At 33.1% G+C, this 22,720-nt stretch overlaps 1 protein-coding gene across 1 annotated transcript in view; it reads left to right on the forward strand.

Moving 5' to 3' along the window:
- The window catches only part of LOC106665681 (neuroligin-1-like), a 312,439-nt gene that overhangs the window by 271,944 nt on the left and 17,775 nt on the right, over positions 1 to 22,720 (forward strand). Inside the window, exon 8 of the mRNA XM_024227471.1 lies at positions 22,483 to 22,634. Within this exon, the coding sequence (XP_024083239.1) occupies positions 22,483 to 22,634 (152 nt within the window). The remainder of the gene's footprint in view (positions 1 to 22,482; positions 22,635 to 22,720) is intronic.

A 22,720-nucleotide genomic window follows, 5' to 3' on the forward strand; every position in this document is an offset into this window, starting at 1 on the left:
ACTCTTTCCTTTTTCCATTTTTCAATGAATTATCAATATTTCACAATGGATCTTCCATTAAGTAACTGACTTAATATTTTCTTGTACGTTTTGAACGGTACAGTGAGCAATCATTGTTGATCCGCTCGGATATTGCACAACCCGTATTCAACGCAAGATATTTTCCCCCTTATCCTTTCGGCCCACCGAGGAAAATCATTAAGGGGAGGATAATGTTCCACTAAGCCAACAATGGCAGTCAGTATTGATGATATGGCATACTTTTCACGCCGTCCACTTACACCGCGGGTTTTTCAGTCGGTCGATTTTGTCAGCTTTGGTAAAATGTTTTATCACGATATAATTATAACTAGAGAGAAAGCTTCGCTAAAATTATTTAACAGCAAACATACAGTCTGTCATTACTGGAAAATATAAAAAAAGATTTGAAAATTCTAGAAAACTGTAAAAATTCTAGTTAGTAGTTAGGGGGAGAGAGAGAGTGTGTGAGAGAGTGTGTGTATGTGTGTGCATGTTTGAGCGTGCGCGCGTGTTGCGTATGTGTGTGTGTGTGTGTGTGTGTGTGTGTGTGTGTGTGTGTGTGTGTGTTTGTGTGAAAGAGGGAGAGTTAGAAAGAATGAGAATGAAAGAGAAATGGAGAGATAAAGAAAGAGAGTGGAGAAGAGAGAGAGATAGAGTGAGCGAAAGCGAGGGAGGAAGAGAGAGAAAGAGTTATTGCTTACATTGAGATATCAATGAACAATTCGATATATTTAATACCTAAAGGAAAAATTCTTTGATTTTTCAAAATTCTTGCAAATAAGAAACATAGAAGAGTCCTAACTAAACCACATGTCGACGGCGGAGAAATAATTCAATTTGCCAAATATAGCCTCTTGTATTTTCCTGTTAAATTTAAAAAGCCTAAATAGTCCTTGTGATTGTCTCTTTCCTTAACTTTTGAGGTCTGCAAGGTGATCAAACTACAGTGTTATTTTTACGAACGTTTTGGTCTGTCAGACGTGTTTCAGCTTACCTCGGTTTCTAACATAATTATGCTTTTTTTAATAACAAACAGATTCCCACAACCAGTGTAGTATTTATATATACTATAACAAACCAAAACTATTTTATAAATGGAACAAATTTCCCTATTAACGAGTAGAGTTTAACACATTTTTCTTTATAATATGAACAGAAGTATTGAGCATAACCATATTCTTACATTTATTCCATCGTCTTATTATTATTCGCATCAGTTGATTTATAATTTCTATTACCATGTTTCTCATGAAACAGGCCTTTAGTTCTTGTAGGAACTTTAAACTGGATTAATGTTAATAAACATTATTAGAAACTAATGATGGGAACAACCGAAACGTGGGTAGTTATAGTAAAATAAACAGAAATTACTTAATTGCTGTCTTGTCTTTTATAAAACTTCCAGCTTACTTTTCACGGAACACCTTTGTGCACCCCTTGTTCTGTATGAATTTCTGCATTATTCGGCTAATAGGAATTTTCGCTAATCCGAACAGGGCACGGTTCCAATTAGTTCGGGACAGTAGAACTCCCCTATATTACATTTAGTAACGCTACCATTTGAATATGGACGTTTAAATGACAAAAACTCTTAACATAATTATGATAGCTGTGCAGAAAATATCGTACAAAAGTCGCTGGGCGGTGGGCAAAAGTGGATAAAAGCGAAATAATTAACTCATTTATCTGAACATTCATTTGCGCTCTAGTTACCAATAGCGACTTGTAGATATTAAAAAATTATCCCTAATCCGTCAACGAAATGGTAAACCATGGCTAAAACTTTTCATATTAAAATGTTTGCCTTTAATTGTATGTTCGTCTACGCACGAATCAAATTAATAGTAAACTATATGGTTGGTAAGATTAAAATTTTTAGGTTAAAACAAGACTTTTTTGCAAGTTGTTTAAATATTCAATGGCTGATTGCAAAATTCTAAGAATAAAAATTCTTTTTGATGTTCTTTATTGACGAATAAATTATCAAATGAATTATCAATCGTGGTTTGTGCTTTGTCATATGTTTAACTTACCTTCTGGTTACAAATTTAAAAAATATCGTTTTGATAATTTTATAGATTCTTTATTAAATTACATACAATTATGTTAAATTATATATCACCTAATTTTCGTTGAAAATAAATGTTTATTAGTAATTTTTAGAAATTGTTGTTACAGACATTTGAAAAACCATATATTTTTAATATATTTTCAAAACAAAAATTTAATATCCAAACAGATAGAGCAAGTCAGTTGAACGATAATAGGATTTATGGGCGGAAAGGGTGGATTACAATTTAAGGACAAATGGAAGTTGAAAATGGTCTAGGTTGTGCGTGAGTCATATCCCGCCCACATAAACTATTTTTGTTGGGCTTAATTCTGTGAACGTTAAAAGATCAAGTCCCAAAAATCCATTCCCAAGTACAAATGGGTTTCATGTCGCAATATACTACTAAGTCTCCTATTATTTGCCATTTTATTAGATGATTTCCAGCCTATTTTTGAATGTGGCAGTCAAGTTGTATTCAGTTGATAGTGTAGCAGGGCCTTCAAAAATAAATATGTGTATTTGAGACTTCTAAGAGAGAATCCTGGCATTAGAAGAAAAATTTAACAGAGTCGTGTATAAATAGAATTTTGTTTGCTAATGATGACGCTATTCAATATTATTATGTAAACATTGTTAAGTTATTAGCGAGAATGGAGTGGGTTCAACCTCGCCCGAAGATTATCGAGCACTCTGGGACAATTAATGTGACGAGACTTCTATGTTTGTATCGGGTGATTTGTTTATATTACTTTATAGATTTTTTATTTTTTTTAATACATTTATATTTTATTACAACTACAAATATTATGTAAATATGTTCATATATGTTGAATTTGTCGTTTGAGTCTCTTGTAGGAAAGTTGCCCAGTGGCACACTCCTTCACACTGAAATCTTTTCAATCTTCACTCAATGAGAAAGTCTCCGGGCCACTTTCGCTTCAATCGTCTTGGAGGATTTTCAGGCAGGGTTGGAAGTGATAAATGTCGTACTAATAGATTTTTGTCTGTGTTCAGTGATTGATGAAATTTTTTATAGCGGGCTTTGATGAGTTCATGTACAAACGGGATATGTAGATCGTTATGAAAAGTGTAATTTGAAACGTAAAAAAGAGCATTTATAATTTGACGGAGAATTTTCCATTGGATTAATTGGAGACGTTGGGAATTGGAATCCTTGGTTGTGCCCCACACTTCACAACCGTACGCCCAGAGAGGTCTAATCATTGTCTTGTAAATTAAAAGTTTCTTTTCAATGTCTAATTTTGATCGTGAGACAATAAGTGTTTTTAATAATTTATTACGTCGGTTTGTTGGCTGTCTTTTCATTCTTGTATGGGGATTCCAAGTCAGTATGCAGCACCAGCTTGGGCTACAAAATTAAATAAAACCCAAGTCAATAAATTATTAACCATACAAAGAGGTGCACTAAAATGGCTATGTAAAGGGTATCGAACTACGTCAACAGACGCATTTCAAGTTATAACAGGGCAGATACCAATTGACTTAGAACTCCTTAAAAGAATACAGATTCACAAATTAAGAAAAACATCATGCAATAATTATAGGGAAAAAATTAAAGAATTAGAAAACGAAATTATAACAAAATGGCAAGCAAGATGGAGTGTGATCTTAAACGGGCGAACTACTTATAAATTCTTGCCATGCATTAAATCAAGAATCAAAAACGGGAATTTTATTCAACCAAATTATATTACTACCCAGTTTTTAACAGGGCATGGAGAATTTAATAAATATTTATATAATTACAAGTTAAAAAACACCAATTTATGCCAATATGGGGAAATAGAAAGTGCTGAACATATTGTGACGAAATGCGAAATTTATAACCATACAAGAAGAATACTAGAAATGGAAAAAAAAAAAATAGATGATGAAAGTAAATTGGTAGAACTGACAAAGAACAAACACAATTATAAAGAGTTTATAAAGTTTATAAAGTATGTCTATAAAAAAAAAAAAACTAAACACAGTTCACAAAATCAAAATGAAAATCATCGATAATGAAAAATTCCCGCAAGGGTTTTTAATTTTATGTATGTGAATAAAGAACTTCAATGTACAAATTTAATTACTCTTAGTGAACTGTTTATTTGAACTGATTGTGTAAATTATGAATGTATATGGTTAAATTATTTATTTAAAGTGGTAGTTAAAAAATAAATGTATATGGTTTAATCATGTATTTAAATTGGTATTATTAAGTAATTAAGTTTGTTATTCATATGTTTTTATGATCACTAGGTTAATTCCCTAGTCAATATTGTCATTTTATTAATAAGTGTATACAGGGTGAATTGCTACTCGTGCTACAAACTTCTCCAGTAGATTCTTCACCCTAAAATGAACAAAAAAGTTCATATTGTCCATGGTCCGATTCTCAACCATTTCAGAGTAATTTCGCTTTTTATCGATTTTGAAAGATATCACGTCCTGGCGTCGGAAAATCGTGATATCTTTTAATCNTATAAATGTATATAGTCCGTTAAGGTTATTTAAGCTAGCATGTTTTATTAAATTAAGTTATTTATTTTGTTTTCATTATTCGCATGTTTATATGAGTATACATTTGAATTACTTATATGAAATATCTAGTCTAAGTAATAATGTATATATTTAAATAATTTATATGAAATGCTTGTTTAGATTTATAAAGGTATATAGTCTAACGGGTTATTTAAGCTAGTAACAATCTTTTTATTTAATTGTTTCATTGTGCTCATGTTTTTATTACTAGTCAAAATATTTTATTTATATTGTTTAAAAATGTTCTAGCCGCCCAAAATTCTCTTTAAAAATTGTTATAAAACCCCTCAGGAGCGGTCCATCCCGGAAACGTAATAATATAATTATAATTATAACGGCTAAAGATCTGTGTAAGGGGACCTGTTGTGGTTGAAAAAAAAATTATTAATTTAGAAATTTATTAAAACAAATAATGTGATAAATAAAAAATAAAATAAAAACAAACGATGTAAGAGTTTTACACCGAAAAACAGCAAAAACACAAATAACAAAATCAAAAAGGTTTGTTGGCTGGCTTTTCAGTCTTATGTGGGGATGCCAAGTCAGTCGTTTATCCATGAAAAGTCCAAGATAACGCACAACGTGGTAGGCAATTAATACTCACTGTATATTTTTACGTAAGGTAAAACTTATCTTTTGACTGTACGCTTTTCGTTAGGTTTATCTTCATTCTCCACTTTGTGAACCATACTGTTAATTCATTCAGGTTTTGTTGCAAGTGCTGAGGGATAATGGAGAAGTACGAATTACATAAGAATCGCTGTATTATCAACAGTATGTGTTCAAATGTTAACATGTGAATATCTGTAGTGTATATTGAAAATAGAAAAGGGCCAAGGATGCCCCCCTGAGGAACACTCGCCCTAATGCGTATATAAGGTAAGAATTCATTTCCCACTGACTCGGCAAAACCGGGCCGAGTGCCAGACCCGATCGACGTCCTGTTATAAATCAAAAAGACACCCAAGCATGCTGTTTTTGTTCGAAGAGGCTATATTGTCAACAACACGATGCAATTGTTAAACTGTCGAGTGAAATGTGCGAAATCCAAACTGATGATCTGGAATAATATTATAATTTTCATTAGCAACAATCGTCGGAGAAGTAGTTTTTCTAGAATTTTGGAAAGGATAGAATTTATAGATATGAAAGCAATTTATCAGCCTGAAAGGAAGAAGTTACTTAACCTCGCCCAGAGAAATATCGAGTACCCTGGGTGTGTGTATGTTGTCTGGAGAGTAAAAGTAAGCCATTAGAGGGAACAATTAAAGAGAATCAAAATGGAAGTCGTAAAAGTAATTGTGTCAGAATATTTTTCCATAAGTACTGTAATGGTCTAAATTTATGGCCAATAAAGTTTGTCGGATCAGATAAGTTATATTATTTTCCACACGTTTGAAAATAAGTTTCGCTAATTTTGTTTACTTTCCTTATCTATTTAAGATCTACCAACAAACTAGTTTCGATCTGAAATTACAAGCCGTCTACTCATAAATTGTCACAGACGACAGTTGAGAGGTTGATGCTTCCCGGCAGAGGGGAGAGAATAAACATCGGACAAAGAGACGAAAAAGTTTCTTTTAGAAAATTTGTCACGCAACATTGGAAGGCCATTGTGGACACGTCTTGTTATTGGCCGGATTCGGTTCACGTAATTTTCCTCATTGTAGGTCGTTACGGGTCCGGACAGGAAGCCGTCGGGGCGTGAGCGTTGTTATTGGCCGAAAGTCCTCTCCGCCTTTCCAATACACACGGCCAACTTGCTCCATGCCTTTTTGCCAGTCTTTTTTCTATCCTTAACAAAACAACAACTACTTTTAGTTCTGACAGACTGCCAGTTGAGCATAAAAATCATGATAATAAAAAATCAAATAAAACAACTTTGTATCGGTTAACATTGATTATAATAGACGTAATTTGTCATATTCTCTTAATTAGTTTCCCGGTATATATATTTTCACAAAAAAAATATTTTTATGTGTTATGCTTATACAAGGTTTCCTTTTGTAGATGGCCTTTAATATTTTTTAGTCTAGTTCACAGGTTTACCTTTTTGAGAAAAATTAAAAAGGGTACCTCGGGCCCAGTTCAACTTAAAAATTTCAAAATCGATCATTTATATGCTGTCATACAGTTTTAAAGGACTTTTTACGCTGAAAACAATGGTGAATCGAATTTTAAATTGTGAGAAGCTGACTATGCTCTATGTTTGCGAAAATCCGAATTCCTCTTTCCGAAATGTCGGAAGGTGTTTAGGTTTTTCAAAAAATAAAATTAGAAATGGACTCCAGACACAATTTTAAGCCGTATCGCTCTCATCTTGTCCAGGGACTTACTTCTTACGAGAGGCACCCAACGTTCGTTTCACAAATGTCGGTTTGGGAGTCTGAAGAAAACGTTCTTCAATACATCCTATGGACTGATGAATCCAAGTCCACCTCTAATGACATACTAAACCGTTCGAATTTTCGAACATGAGCGGAAGAAATTCCGATTAATTCTTACTCTTGTAATCATCAGGTGGTTTACGGTATCAACGCTTTGTGTGGGCCTCTTGGAAATCAAGAAATTTGTACCAAAATAATTTTAATGGCGTCCAGTTCCTCAATTTTTTGAAGAAGGTTTTACCAACTCTGTTAGACGAGTCGTCAACAAGAATAACCTTCGACTAGACAATTCACCAATTAAAATAGTTGATTAACACAATTTAGAAAGCTATGGAAACTCAAAATGAAAGTTAACAAACACAACGACAGACTGGAGTAGACAAAACACCCAGACATAATCCATCAAAATTGATGACCGACAAAGGAAATACGGGTCCTCTTCTACCACCATTCAGTAAGAACAAATCAAAAGGTTCGGGCAAAATAAAAAAAACACAGAAATTCGCCACAGAATATGGGTAAAAGTCGAAACGCGCTTGACAGACCAAAACAAGGAAAGGAAGCATAAAATGATCGGAAACGAAAAAAAAACATGTTTTGGTTAAATTTTGAATGGAGATTTTACAGTTCTTTTGAAAACGTAGAGCTTAAATAACGATATCAGGCATTATTGCAATATTCGTATCGGGTTCATCCAGTTAATCAAAGAAAATTTCAACTTAGATGTAATCTCAACGAAGGGGAAACTAATTCCGTGAGCTACTCTTAAACATTGCTTTCATCAAACTTATCACTCCGTACTAGTCTTATCACGGTTGGTTTATCCTCGACTCTCAAAAGTGTCTTATAGTTGTTAATAATTAAACTGTCTTGTCAACTGTGTAATTACTAATAAAGAAGAAGTGAGAGTCTGAATCGCACGGTTGTCTTCTTACCTCTCTGACGTACTGGTTTCTTTTTTTATATTGTCCTTGCTCAACTAGATATTAATTAAATGAATTCAAAAAACGTATCGGGCGATATAATAAACGAAAGTACATTTTTATTAATATTCAAACACAAAAAACACGAAACACTTTTATATAACGCATATTTAAAAAGTTGCGGCCTGGTCTGCCGTAGGTTTTAGAAAAACATTTTTTTATCGTGCCAACGTTTCAAACGTTGCAAATACTTTGTTTGAATCTAAAATTTCTAGCATTGATACAATAATTCATTTTTTTCACATCCTACATGTATTTGTAAAATTTAAACAATGTTTATAAATCCCAGGCCCTGCGGATGATCTCAATGTAGACCGAACGTTGGCACGATAAAAAAATGTTTTTTTAAAACCTACGTCACACCAGACCGCAACTCACCATCTCCAAATAATCATTAACTAACAGTCACTAAACATAACACATTTCAATAGCGATTGCCACTACGGGATAGTTTCTCCTATCATGTATAATATGCAAGATTGTCAATATGTCTGATATCTCATTTAATGGTTCCGACTTAAAAGCGCAGTTGTAAAAATTATAATAAATAAATACATTTAAAAATGTGAGATTTGTTGATTTGCTAAATAGTGCTAAAACCATGCCTGCAGGAAAATAGGCCCATAAAAGGGTTAAACAGTAAACAAACAATAATCGGACTTTTTAAGCATGTAATAAGAATTTTTAATGCTAACAGAAAATTAGACATTTTTGGGCCTTTTTAATTCTCCCGAAACTGGCGTTACACATAAACATTCATAACCCTTCTAACTTTTACGCACTGGCCTCGATATTAAAACTGTTCAAAATCTGAGCTTTATCTTTAAGGATGTATCCCTACCCCCTATTTTTTTCGCCTTCGTAAACGAGAATCATCTCACGATCTTTAAATAATCAAGTCTCTATTGATTCAATCTATCTCCTGGCAGACCTCTCGGCCACAACAGCTTTAAAGGACGTATGGGGTCTCAAGGAATGTTGGGGCAAGAAAGCTGTTGGACAAACTGATTAGAAGGGATGAAGGTTTAAATTTTTATGAAAGTTTTTATATAGATTAATAGTTTTCATAGTATTTTTGATTGAATGGATATGATATTGTAGAAATAGGAACTTTTCGTTGATTCCCAAACTTCAATTCCATATTTCCATATCGGCGGAGAGCCTTCTAACTACGAGTTTGTCAGTAAAATAGAAGTTAGACTATGGTCAAGTAGTCTCAGGAATAGTTTGTAGCATCGGTTAATTTCCTGTATTTTCAGTTGTGCACGGGGATTTCACGTTAGTTTTTCCTACCCCCTTTCTAGTAATTGAATACAACAAATCAAAATCGTAATAATTTGACAAGAAAAATAATATCAAAGGCAATCCTTCGTCCAGTTAATGCACATTTTCATGTTTGTAACAGTTCATATTGTTCTTATTAAATATTTTCTCATATTAGGGTAAAAATAATTTTTCTGATATGCATATTTATCAAGCGCTTAAACTACACAACAAAGACAGAAAAACACATTTTAAAAAACGTGTGGTGATTAGTGACCGTTAATCGATATTTATTTAGAAATCGTGAGATGCGGTCTGGTGTGGTGTAGGTTTCAGAAAAACATTTTCTTTATCGTGCCAACGTTTCGATCTTTATTGAAATCATCTTCAGGGCCTGGGATTTACAAACATTGTTTACATTTAACAAATACATTTAGGATGTGGAAAAGTGAATTATACAATGCAATATATATTTTTTTAATTCAATCATAGTATTTCTACTCACTCTAAGTGTTTGTCTTCTGTGTAATTGTGCCATTCTTGCGTGTCGTGTTGAGAGTGCCAGTGAGATTTTGCTGTTTTATGTACACATACGTTGGATTATGAAGGGGTGGGGAAGGAAGTTGGTATAGAAAATACATTTTTGTATAAGGCGTCGGCTTCTTCGAGGTGAAAACATTCCCATAGACACAAAACTGAACATTATTAAAGATAAATGGGCCACATGACATAATACCACACACAACTCTATCAAAGAACACAACAATGATCCGATACTGCTGTGTTAACGGATACTTTACATACGACAATCAATTTTACAAACAACTGTTTGGTATAGCCATGGGTAGCAACCTAGGCCCGATACTGGCAGACATAATCATGATACATATATTAAATACAGTCATACCACAACTTCCTTTCACATTACCCTTCCTCACTAAATACGTAGATGATATATTGACAGCAGTTCCCACAGATCAAATTCAAACTACATTAGACACATTCAATAGCTTTCAACCACGCCTACAATTTACACATGAAATCGAAAACATCAAAACAATACCATTTTTAGATACACTCGTAATAAAACAACCAGATGGCACATTAATCACAGATTGGTATCAAAAACCAAGAAAGACAGATCGATACCTCAGCTTTGCGTCTCACCATCCCCTTCATACAATAATAAACACGGCCAAAGGTTTAATTCACAGAATGATTACCCTAAGCCATGAATCATTTCATCACAAGAACATAAAGATATACAAACAGATCCTCCATAGCAATCTCTACCCTAAGCACATAATTAACAGAATAATCAACAACTACAACTCAACACTAACACATTCCACTATTACTAATAATACTACATTAAGCATATCAAATACAAACAAACAAGCATACATTTCCATACCATTTATTCAAGGCCTATCACATAAATTAAACACATTTCTCTCGTCCGATAACTTCAAAATAGCTTTCAAAAATTATAAAACAATCCAAACACTTTTTTCCAAAGTTAAAGATCCCACACCAATAACAAATAAATCTGACGTAATCTACAAGATCAACTGTTTAAACTGTCCGGCAACTTACATCGGTCTTACATCCCAATATCTGGACAAGAGAGTAAAGCAACATATCTATGATTGCAAAAAACCCAAGCAAAATCCTACAGCACTCGCTACCCACCACTTTGAACACCAACACAATTTTGACTTCATAAGTCCAAAAATATTACATACAGAACAAAACAAATATAAACGTAATTTCTTAGAAATGGTTTATATCAACAGAGATAAACACAGCATCAATTGCAGAACAGATACATGTAAACTCAGTCGCAGCTACGCCAACATCATTAATGAAATTCAATACAGATAACATACCTATATCATTACATTACATTCCACACATCAAATATTTTTCACATAGTCTAACTTCCCAACAATTTAGCTTTCCTTTTCCTATTTATCCCCGTTCTATATAATCCTGAAAGGATAATCTGGCCGAACCATTACCAACACATTTTTTCCCTTCGTCGGCTTTTTTCACCTCAAAGAAGCCGACGCCTTATACAAAAATGTCTTTTCAATCCTGACTTCCTTCCCCACCCCTTCAAAATCCAAGGTATATAAACAGAAAATAGCAAAATTTCACTGGCACTCTCGACACGACACGCAAGAACGGCACAATTACACAGAAGACAAACACTTTGAGGGAGTAGAAATACTATGATTGAATTAAAAAAATATATTTTGCATTGTATAATTCACTTTTTCACATCCTAAATGTATTTGTTAAATGTAAACAATGTTTGTAAATCCCAGGCCCTGAAGATGATTTCAATAAAGATCGAAACGTTGGCACGATAAAGAAAATGTTTTTCTGAAACCTTCAGCAGACCAGACCGCATCTCACGATTTCTGAATAATTTTAAAAAACTATGTTAATTTTTTTCTCGGGTTGTAGGGTTGATTGGCAAGAACATGTAAGATCACCGCATGGACATGTAATATATTTAGATCTAATTTCACCGAAAAACAAAAACGTTTAATTAAAATTGGTGATCCCAATCTTGTAAGTGAAATAAATACGGAAATCTGACAGTAAAAATAATTGTTAAACAGCAAGAATTCAAAGCCAGACCCATCTGTGAAGATGGAGTTCTGACAGGTCAGCCCAGCGAGCCTCGGCACATTAAACGATCGGTAACGACTTAATTACAAGTTAAACTTAATTAGCAATAATGTGGTGCATGGTGATGTAAACTATTTGCACCTTACATGGGTAAGAATAATTTTTCGTATATCTTAATAATTTAACTATCACCATCAATAAAAATATTATTGAAACATTGCAATCTCTTTTGATTTTTGATTTTCACAATTTGGCGCTGGGACTCCTACTCAACTTCAAACAAAATGAGTGAACGCGTCTGACGGCATTCGAATGTATCAACCACAGTTTCACAATTCGCTGATTCAAAGGAAGTGGACTTAAAAACGGGACAACATGAATAACATTTTTTAAAGCGTGCATCTCATCATGTCAAACATATCTCCAAATAAATGATATCCAGTCATCATTCTTCTTGCTCCAATTTGTTGCATGATTACTCAGCATAAATTTAAAACTCCCCCACTTTGTCGGTATTCTAGTAAGTAAAATAAATACGGAAATCTCCATCTGTATCGGAAATCTCCAAATTGTAAAAATTAATGAAAATATTGAGTTGTTCATTTATTTTATTTATTTCGAGACCTTATTCAGAAGGAAAATATCTTTATTTTAATTACTATAAAAGGTATTAAGTATTAATGTGACAAAAACACGATCATACTGACAAAGTAGAAACCAGGGTAAATAATTTGGTTTGAAGTGGAATGGTAATCTCATAAACAATAATAACACGCTTGACACTTGAGCTTGTATAAATTTGCCATTAGCTTACGCGTAGTCTGCCAAGTCAAAGTGATTCTCCAAACCGCTACATTTACTTGATAAATCATGCGGATTTTGCAACTTTCATCGTAACTTTTCCCAGAACGACCTCTTTCCCTTTTGGAGCTATCCTTTCTACCCAGCTTGAATGACCGCAATCATCCAGAAGAGAAAAATGGAGGTTTGCCATGGTGGCACAAATTGATTTCCATCCCAATTCCGGATTTATAATATTGGCGGAAAATTACGTTTTTACCGTGAATATCAAATGATATTTTTCCTTGCCGTTAACTTTAATGCAAAACAAACTATGATGATAATAATTGAAAGTATTACGAATGATTTTCAAAATGTAAGTTGAAAATGTGTAAAAAATGAAAACTGTTCAAAGTTGGTTTAGAGGTCGGGTCTAAAGCAATTTTATATAGATCAAAATTAATTACACGAATTCACTTTCAATCCATGGAAAAAAAGTTTTTATCCGGGAATTCTCTAAAAGATAAAAACAGATGCTGAGCATATCAAATAGGTTTTCAAGGAAGCAGTGACAGTTTTCTGACCAAAAAAGAATATTAGTTATTGTTTTTTATATATGCCGAGGTTTAGAAGTGCTTCAAATAGGTTTTTCATACTTGAGAATCAAGTAGTTTGTGTACTTGAATGCACTAATTTCGTGGTCCGCTTGACCAATTAATACATTACAATTAATTAAGGTTTTTTTAGTTGAGATAAAAAAGTCAATGGCACGAGCGGGATTCGAACCCATGATCTTCGGTTGGATACGCCGCTGCTCTACCACCTGAACTATCGTTACCTCACCAGGTGGTAGAGCAGCGGCGTATCTAGCCGAAGATCGTGGGTTCGAAACCCGCTCGTGCCATTGACTTTTTTATCTCAACTAAAAAACCTTAATTAATTGTAATATTTAGTGTACCTTTTCTTGATGCGTTGCAACTTTCTATTTCTTACGAGGTTTCAGGATTTTAGCCTTTTACGTACATTATATTTAAAAAGGTATCTCCCCAATTTAAACATCGTTAAATGTGTAGAATAAAAATGTATAACTTTTTTTGGTGTAAAGTGAATGGCGATAGGAAATACTTGAGATCAATCAGAGTATAGCGTCTCCTGAAAAATTGTACTTTCTCAGCTTGCAATACACTTTTCACAGGAATTTTTTTTTCATGTAAACAAATTTTATGCAAACAATCGTGGTGAGCTCTTAATAGCCGTGTTTAAAAAACACATATTAACGGTGTATTAAAAAAACACTTAATAGCAGATAAATAAACGTTTTTGCATAGAAAAAAGAATAACATTTAGTCACAATTATTGCAAAAAATTAACTAATCATCAAAACTGGTAGCTACAAACTAATAATATAATAATAAAAATAAAGCAAACAAAAACTCTTTGTATTAGACCAAAACAAATGTTAAAAAATTCTATCGGAAAATGTCAATTTAGGCATCTCTTTAAACAACTAAATGAACTTAATGAATATCTAAAATACTGAAACATTCTTAAGCTTGATGCTTAATAGAAAGTGCAGATGCTCTTTGAAAAATATTGCCCATCAAATTTCAAAGATGAGAGTTAAAGAATATAATTAAACATAAAATAGAAGAGAAAAAAGTTGTTCGGCCAAAATAATAGTACTATTTTCTCGTTTTCAAGTTCACAAATTTTCTCCTTCAAGGTTCCTTTTGAAACAGCGTAACTAGTACAAATGATACCCCTAACTTTTTTATTCTTTATGTAACAATTGGGGACCATCAAATAATTTCCTTTGTGGTTTGGTCTAATCCGATCAATTTACTCTCTGTCCTCTCTGTTTTTGCTCTTGGCCATCTTCATCACTTAGTCTGTCAATGTTATAAGCGGATTGAAGATCCCCAGTGAGAAGTCCAAACAACGCATCTAACCGTTTAAAATGAGGAGAAATGCCCAACCTACAAATAATGAAAACACTAACAGACAAATACTATGGGAACCATTCAAGTTAAAAATAAAATTTAACTCTCACTCTTAAGAAAATATATATTTTGGTTTTGAATAAGGTTAAAATGTGATATTAGTAGGAAAGTTTGATCTTCAACAAATTTCACTCGAAAATTGTCATGGCGACTGTCCTTTTGAAGTTGTCAGAAAACATTTAGCGTTGAACTAATATAATTATATTGAAGGTAGTTTAATTTTGGTTTAATTAACCAAGCAGTTTTGTAAAAAGGATAACATAGTTAATGGGTACGGAGAGCTCGCATAATGTCGTTCAACTTCCTGTTAATTAACTTACAAACATTTCCTTTCACTTAACTGGACCAACAACTCATGCTCGCTTTGATTGCTTCCCCGTAAACAGTCAAGTAATTACTTAGGAAGTACTTTGAGGGAGTAAAGTCTAGGAGAAGGGCGTGGAGATAAAATCATAATGACCAAGACAGCCGTTGTCCGGAGCAAGTCCCCTTGGAAATGACAGGCCACCTGATAGAACGGCATTGTTCACTGTAATTATTCTCCTTCCATATCCGACCAAATGATTGAGTTAACGAGCTGGTAACTTTTTGTGTCCTTTTTGAGTCGTCCGGCCAGGCAGTCAACATCAGGGCGATGTAATTAATAGAAGGGTTTGGATTACATCAGCAAATCATAAAAACGCAGTTTATTAGCCACTTACTACAGAATTTTCATTAATTTCATGGGTAAAAGTAAACAAAGCTAAACCGCCAATTAGTACTAATCCTCGGAAAATTATTGCAGACAATGAGATTTTCCTGTAATTATTTTTTCACCAACTATAGAATACGAGAACGAGAGAGAGAGAGAGGAAGAAAGAGAAAGAGAACGAGAGAGAGAGAACGAGAGAGAGAGAGGGAGAAAGAGAGAGAACGAGAGAGAGAGAGAGAGAGAGAGAGAACGAGAGAGAGAGAGGGAGAAAGAGAGAGAACGAGAGAGAGAGAGAGAGAGAGAGAGAGAACGAGAGAGAGAGTGAAAGAGAACTAGGGAGATAGGAAGGGATAAAGAATCAGAGAGGCTGAAACATCGAGAGGAAGGCAGAGAGACAGAGATTGATTGATCGCTTTATTTAATCACCCAAAGTTAAGTCTCTTACACCTGTTTACTACTTACTACTTAACGTAAGAGAGTGAACGAAAGGGGATAGATAAGAAGGAGGTTCAAATAGAGAGACAAAGAAAGAATTAAATTGATTAATTCATTCTTACTTATATGGTGTTATAGGTAATTAAATAAAAAATTTAATTTAATTTAAATAAAAAAGATTTTACACATTGTACTCAATATAGATCGGCCATTTTCGGGGTTGTTATTTGTTTTTGATTTTTTTTTTTTGCATAAAATATACGTGTAATAACATCTATAAATTTTGATTTTAAATATTTAATCAATTCAAAGAAGAGTCAATTTAGCCCAATTGCCTTAAATAAGAGGCTAGAAACGGCTTGTTGAATTATATCACTTTTTACTTAAAGAATACTGAACGTTTCTACATTAGGAATTGTTATATTAGTGATTAAAGTTTGTGCAGATTGTATTTCATTGTCATATGGTAATAAAATTGTTATGTTTATTTACCTGAATTTGTCGGGTTTTTGAGTCAGATTTTCAGCTATTTTTTTTTCCAAATTGAAAATGGGTGTTCATATTTGTAGCAGTTCTTTCTTATTTTATTTTTTTATTTCGTTCCTTAGCTTTTTATATTCTTTGCATTTTTTTTCTCCGATAGTCGATCAAGGCGATGTCCTCATTAATCCAGGGGCCAGACTCTCTGATGATCCTCACTGTTCTCAGTGGGCAATGTTCATTAAAATATTCTAAAGTATAGTATTGAATAGTGAAATTTTTTTATTTATTGAAATAAGTTGGAAATATCTAATCTTTTCAAAAGATGGATCGGATTGTACTTTTTTGAATGTTAAGCATGTCATATTTCTATATGATATATATTTTTCGTTTTTGTGTTTGTGATTAGCGTATTTTATCACGAAAAGAAGTACCTGGAGTGGCTAATTGTCAACCTTTTCCAGTTGATTAACAACATTTTTTCACTATAAAAAAATCGAGAAAAGAGTCAATTGAAGGTCCACGATGTGTAGTGATGAGAGGTAGTACCTTGAAGTCAATATTTATTAAAGTTGCAAGTCGTTTTTCGTGTGGGTCAGTTTAGTATTTAATTAGCATTTAATAGTTATTAGCTTTTTCGTTATTTAGTATTCTTGTTTCAATTTAATAAAAAATCATCGATTTGGCCAATTATATGAGGTCTGTACAACGCATATGATGAATGCGTTAATTTTTATCTCTTCCCTGATATATTCTAGTTTCTTACAATATTCATTTGGAGATGTTTTGACCATTTTGGATTTTATATTTTCTTTGATGTACCACCACCCACTTTTCAAATTCTATCATTCTGAAGCATTGTACATTTTTGGAGTTTAAAAGAATCTCATTGTATTATAGGTTTTAAGAATGTCTCGGATACAGCAATGATATCGTATTTATTATATGTTGTAACTGAAAATCCCTCAAAGTACACATTTATATCTTGTATGTTTACACGAGCTATTGTTAAGTATTTTAAAGTGTTTTTTCCTGAATATTTTATTTTTTATTTAAGTTATTGAACATATAAGTTGGTCATTAATATTGTTTATATTATGTTTAATTGTCAATTTATTTTAACTGTTGAACTCAGAAATTCTTTTTTGTACGTTAGTTAGGTGTGTCATCAGAATTACTATATCTCTTTTCATATTTACACATCATAAGCTTTCCTTTGTTAAACCACAACAATTTATATCTTTCGTTTTTGGCAATTTCGCCATCTCTTAAAAGTTTTTTTTACAATTAAAAGTCAGAGCATAATTTATAAAAATGTAGTTGTTAGTTCCATCAATGAAATATTATTTTCTTATATTAATTATGTATTTTCGGATCTATACTTTCTTAATAAATTCCTGTTATACTTGGGAGCGCACAAATGCCATACGAATAATTTCAGGTTTACTCCGATTGGAATTACGCTTGCGATAATTTTTTGTTAATATCCTTATCAATTATTTCCACACTTGTTATCTTCCATATTTCGTAATATATTTTGAGAGAGAGAGAGAGAGAGAAAAAGAGGGAGAGAGAGAAAGAAAGAAATGAGTAAAAGGCATAAAGATGGAGAGGGTTATAGAGTAAGATAAGTTGAGAGACATAGAGGGAGGCTAGGATAGACCGCTTTAGTTAGTCACGCTCGGTTAGATCTCTGTGTAGCACTTAACGTGAGAGTGTGAGAAAAAAAATAAGGGTGAAAAAGAGGTTGAACTAAAGAAACAAAGAAAGAGCGGGAGAGAGAGAGAGAGAGAGAGAGAGAGAGAGAGAGAGAGAGACAGACAGACAGACAGAAAGACAGACAGCTACATCAACATAGCTAAGAAAAGTACATCGGATATGGTAAGGAATGGGCGATAGCGTTCTAGGAAAGTGAATAAGAGCGAGAGTGAGCGAAGAAGAGAGAGAGAGAAAAAGAAAAAGCAAGAGGAGAAAGAAAAAAAAGAAAAAAAGCGAGAGGAAAAGCAAAACGAATAGGGTGAATAGTCAGAAAATGATAAAGTCAGTAGTGGAGGGAGTTAGATAGAAATGAAACATGAGAAAAAGGGAAAATTGGATTATAACTTTGTAATTTTCAACATTGTTCATGTTCACTTCTTTCCATTTAAATATTATTTTTTCAGCAAAAACATACATAATTTCTTTACAGATAATTAATAATGTGTGGTTTTTACTTATTATTCTAATTCAATGATGAATGTTCCTCGATAGATGTTTCCTATTCGTGATTTATTAAACAATATTATAAACGCCACTGTTTGATCAAAGCTTGGAAAGAACAATCATTTTTTCCTACAATTATTGTTAGCAACTATATAATCTTCAGTGAACTGCGTAAGATTGCAACAGGTGGTTTGGGTGAACCAACCTCTCTCGCCACTTTAAATCAACATAGAATTGAATTACAGCTCAACAACCGATAGTTGATAAATAAACGAGAGGCTAGTTAATCCGAAAGGAAAGAATATCGGGTAGCAGTTCTTTAAGTTAATTGTTACACTTTGTGATAAAAGGTTCTGTTAATAAATAAAATTACGTACTGTAGAATTTGCCTACAATACACATAACAAAATTGTAAACTAAACAGCAAAACGATTTAATAAATTTCACCAGTATTAAAGTTTAATTTTACGTAATTTCTCTGTTTCCCTGCTGCAAGCTTCAACACGTGATTTTACCTTATTGGACCAAATAAACGTAATTACATTTGCATCTCGAGCTTTTACAAAATTTCCATTAAAACATTCGTAATTATGTAGAAGTATGTACGCGCGAAGAATTTTTTCCAAAAAACATTTTTTGATAAAGACATGGTGAAGTAATAATACATGTTCCGGCTCTTAGGGAGAGGACCGCACGAAAATCTTTATGTGTTATGCACTTCTACGTGTACGTCCCTTTTGGTTCTTTTGTTAGTAACATGACGAACGTAACAAAGTGGTTAGCAAGTTACGGAAACAGGAGTGCAATATTAAGAAAGATCGTGCAAGTGAAAACCCACATTTTCCGTTTTATTCACAGAAGGCCTGGTGATGACCAATAAATAAATAGAAACACTCAAAGACACAAAAACCAGATACATGTGTTTATTTTCCATAATAACAAGTAAAAAGATTAATAATTGACTTCAAAACGTAAACACAACATTTTGTTTTTAGAGTAATTTAAAAAAATCGTTTAAATATTTATAAACTATTAAATATCCTCTTTTTAGCGCCATAATTCCGCAAGAAAATTCTTATATTCTCATACACATTTTGTCATCGCATGCATACTAATTTAAATATAACAATATGTAATAAAAATTAAAGTAATAGCATATTTAGTTCCATATAAAATAAATGAACCTTTTGGGGGCTTGGGCCAATTGGTCTCAAGAGGGAAATTCAAATCATACATGATCATATATTTTCCTTACTTAACAACTATTTTAATTTAAAAAATATTTCCTTCATTTCTTTAGAGTGGTTAATGTTGTTCTATCCTTTGAAAATATTTATTAATAACAATACACACGTACGTGACACGAAAAATTTTATTACGTTGATTAGTGAAAAAATACAACTTTGTCCTTAAAATATAATAAACATTATTTACTTGTTTATTTAGAAATCGTGAGATGCGGTCTGGTGTGATGTAGGTTTGAGAAAAACATTTTCTTTATCGTGCCAACGTTTCGATCTTTATTGAGATCATCTTCAGGGCCTGGGATTTACAAACATTGTTTACATTTAACAAATACATTTAGGATGTGGAAAAGTGAATTTATACAATGCAAAATATATTTTTTATATTCAATCAAAGTATTTCTACTCACTCAAAGTGTTTGTCTTCTGTGTAATTGTGCCATTCTTGCGTGTCGTGTCGAGAGTGCCAGTGAGATTTTGCTATTTTGTGTTTATATACGTTGGATTTTGAAGGGGTGGGGAAGGATGTCGGTATAGAAAAGACATTTTTGTATAAGGCGTCGGCTTCTTTGAGGTGAAAAGAGCCGACGAAGGGAAAAAATGTGTTGGTAATGGTTCGGCCAGATTATCCTTTCAGGATTATATAAAAATGTGTAGAGATTAGTGACCGTTAATCGATAGTTATTCAGATATCGTGAGATGCGGTCGGGTGTGATGTAGGTTTCAGAAAAACATTTTCTTTATCGTGCCAACGTTTCGATCTTTTATTGAGATCATCTTCAGGGCCTGGGATTTACAAACAATGTTTACATTTAACAAATACATTTAGGATGTGGAAAAGTGAATTTATACAATGCAAAATATATTTTATATTCAAACAAAGTATTTCTACTCACTCAAAGTGTTTGTCTTCTGTGTAATTGTGCCATCCTTGCGTGTCGTGTTGAGAGTGCCAGTGAGATTTTGCTGTTTTATGTTTATATGTGTTTGGTTTTGAAGGGGTGGGGAAGGAAGTCGGTATATAAAAGACAATTTTGTGTAAGGCGTCGGCTTCTTTGAAGTGAAAAAAGCCGAGAAAGGGGAACAATGTGTTGGTAATAGTTCGGCCAGATTATCCTTTCATAAAACAGCAGAATCTCACTGGCACTCTCAACACGACACGCAAAGATGGCACAATTACACAGAAGACAAACACTTTGAGTGAGTAGAAATACTTTGTTTGAATATAAAATATATTTTGCATTGTATAAATTCACTTTTCCACATCCTAAATTTATTTGTTAAATGTAATCATTGTTTGTAAATCCCAGGCCCTGAAGATGATCTCAATAAAAGATCGAAACGTTGGCACGATAAAGAAAATGATTTTTTGAAACTTACATCACACCCGACCGCATCTCACGATATCTGAACAACTATCGATTAACGGTCACTAATCTCTACACATTTTTACTTATATACTTTCTTCCTTTCTTCAAAAAAAAAAAACGACGGATTAAATCGGTAAGAGATAATGGAAAAAATATAATTAGCTTTATTATACGGAAAGAAATCTACTACATTTAATATACTTAATTGTAATATCAGTCGCGAAGGGTTGAAAAGCGAGCAGGCGCAGCACGAAGCTCACTTTCCGTAAAGCACAGCTGTTGGCCATATCCTCGTACCGCATACTGAATATTAAAGAACCTGGTTAACTTATAATACCTTTAATCACTCGGGCAGTGCTGCTGAATCATAAGCAACGGCTGAAAGCAAAGAAAAAACATTCACTTATTGTTTATAGTCGTGTTGTTCCGATTTAATTTTAACAGTTATCATTTGAGGTTTAGATACATTAGTTAACTTAAGTTGAAATTTAAATTTCTTGAAAGAAAATTTCATGGAAAAAGCATGTCAATAAAAAGTTTGATAATACGAAAAACCTACTCTAAAAACTGAAAAGCTATATGTCAGATTTCAATTGTACCTAATCAATAAAACTATTCAGTACATGGTGGAAATACAAAAAATATCCCTTTAATACAAGGGATTCTTCTAATTTTCCTGAAGAAAAACGTCTTAAACCTCATGTTCAATTTATTGCATCATTTTTGGGTTTGTAAAATATGATGCCTGTTATGTCAGCCTAAAGCGTGGTTTATTATGTTTATAATTAATTCGACTCTCTCTCCATATTTTTTTATTTATTTGTTTCGTGCATGCTTAATTTTTTTTACGAGGGTATTTCAACTACGAGGTTATATGAACCCTCGGGGTGCCGATGTTTTTGAAAAAAGCCCATTTGCAAGTATGTCGGGTTCGAATACAGGGCCGCTGGATTCGAACCCGGGACCTTTAACTTACAGTGATGAGCGCCGTGTCAATGCCTAAACCGTTGCGGCCACCGACGCCCCATGCCTTAAATTACGAATCTATACATGCGGGGAGCCCTATATTCTGAATAAAAGTTCAAATTACAGACACATATTATCAGGATATAAATAATTATTAAGAACATGTAATACACACAACAACCATCAGAAAAAACAAAATCATTTAATGTAAACAACAAAATGGATAAAAACATGTTTTGTAATAAGTTAAATTATAAATAAAATAGTTAAATATCAGAACTGTCATATGTACAAATTCAATGCATGTGCAATATAAAATGTGAAACATATAATATGTACGTAAATCCACGGCCCTGCACCATATTTTATGTAACTTCCAACCATTATTTTTTTTAAAGGGTTTCTTGTTTTTTATTGTTACAGAGATTGGGTAGCGTGAGAGGTGAGGACGTAAACTACCTCCTCGGTCTGCCACTTGTAGGAGGTTATCCTTATTTCCCCCAAAATTATACCACTCAGGACCATAAAGTCGCTGAGTCTGTTCTCAACTTCTTTACCAACTTTGCGAAAACTGGGTAAGTTCCCTTCCACCAGCTTAATCCATATCTCTCATTTAGACTTGGCCCAACATTGTTATAAACTTTGATATTATGAGGTTTTT

This window comes from Cimex lectularius, unplaced genomic scaffold (genome assembly GCF_000648675.2).
Source record: "Cimex lectularius strain Harlan isolate CLEC.00 unplaced genomic scaffold, Clec_2.1 scaffold18, whole genome shotgun sequence".
Classification (NCBI taxonomy): Eukaryota; Metazoa; Arthropoda; class Insecta; order Hemiptera; family Cimicidae; genus Cimex; species Cimex lectularius.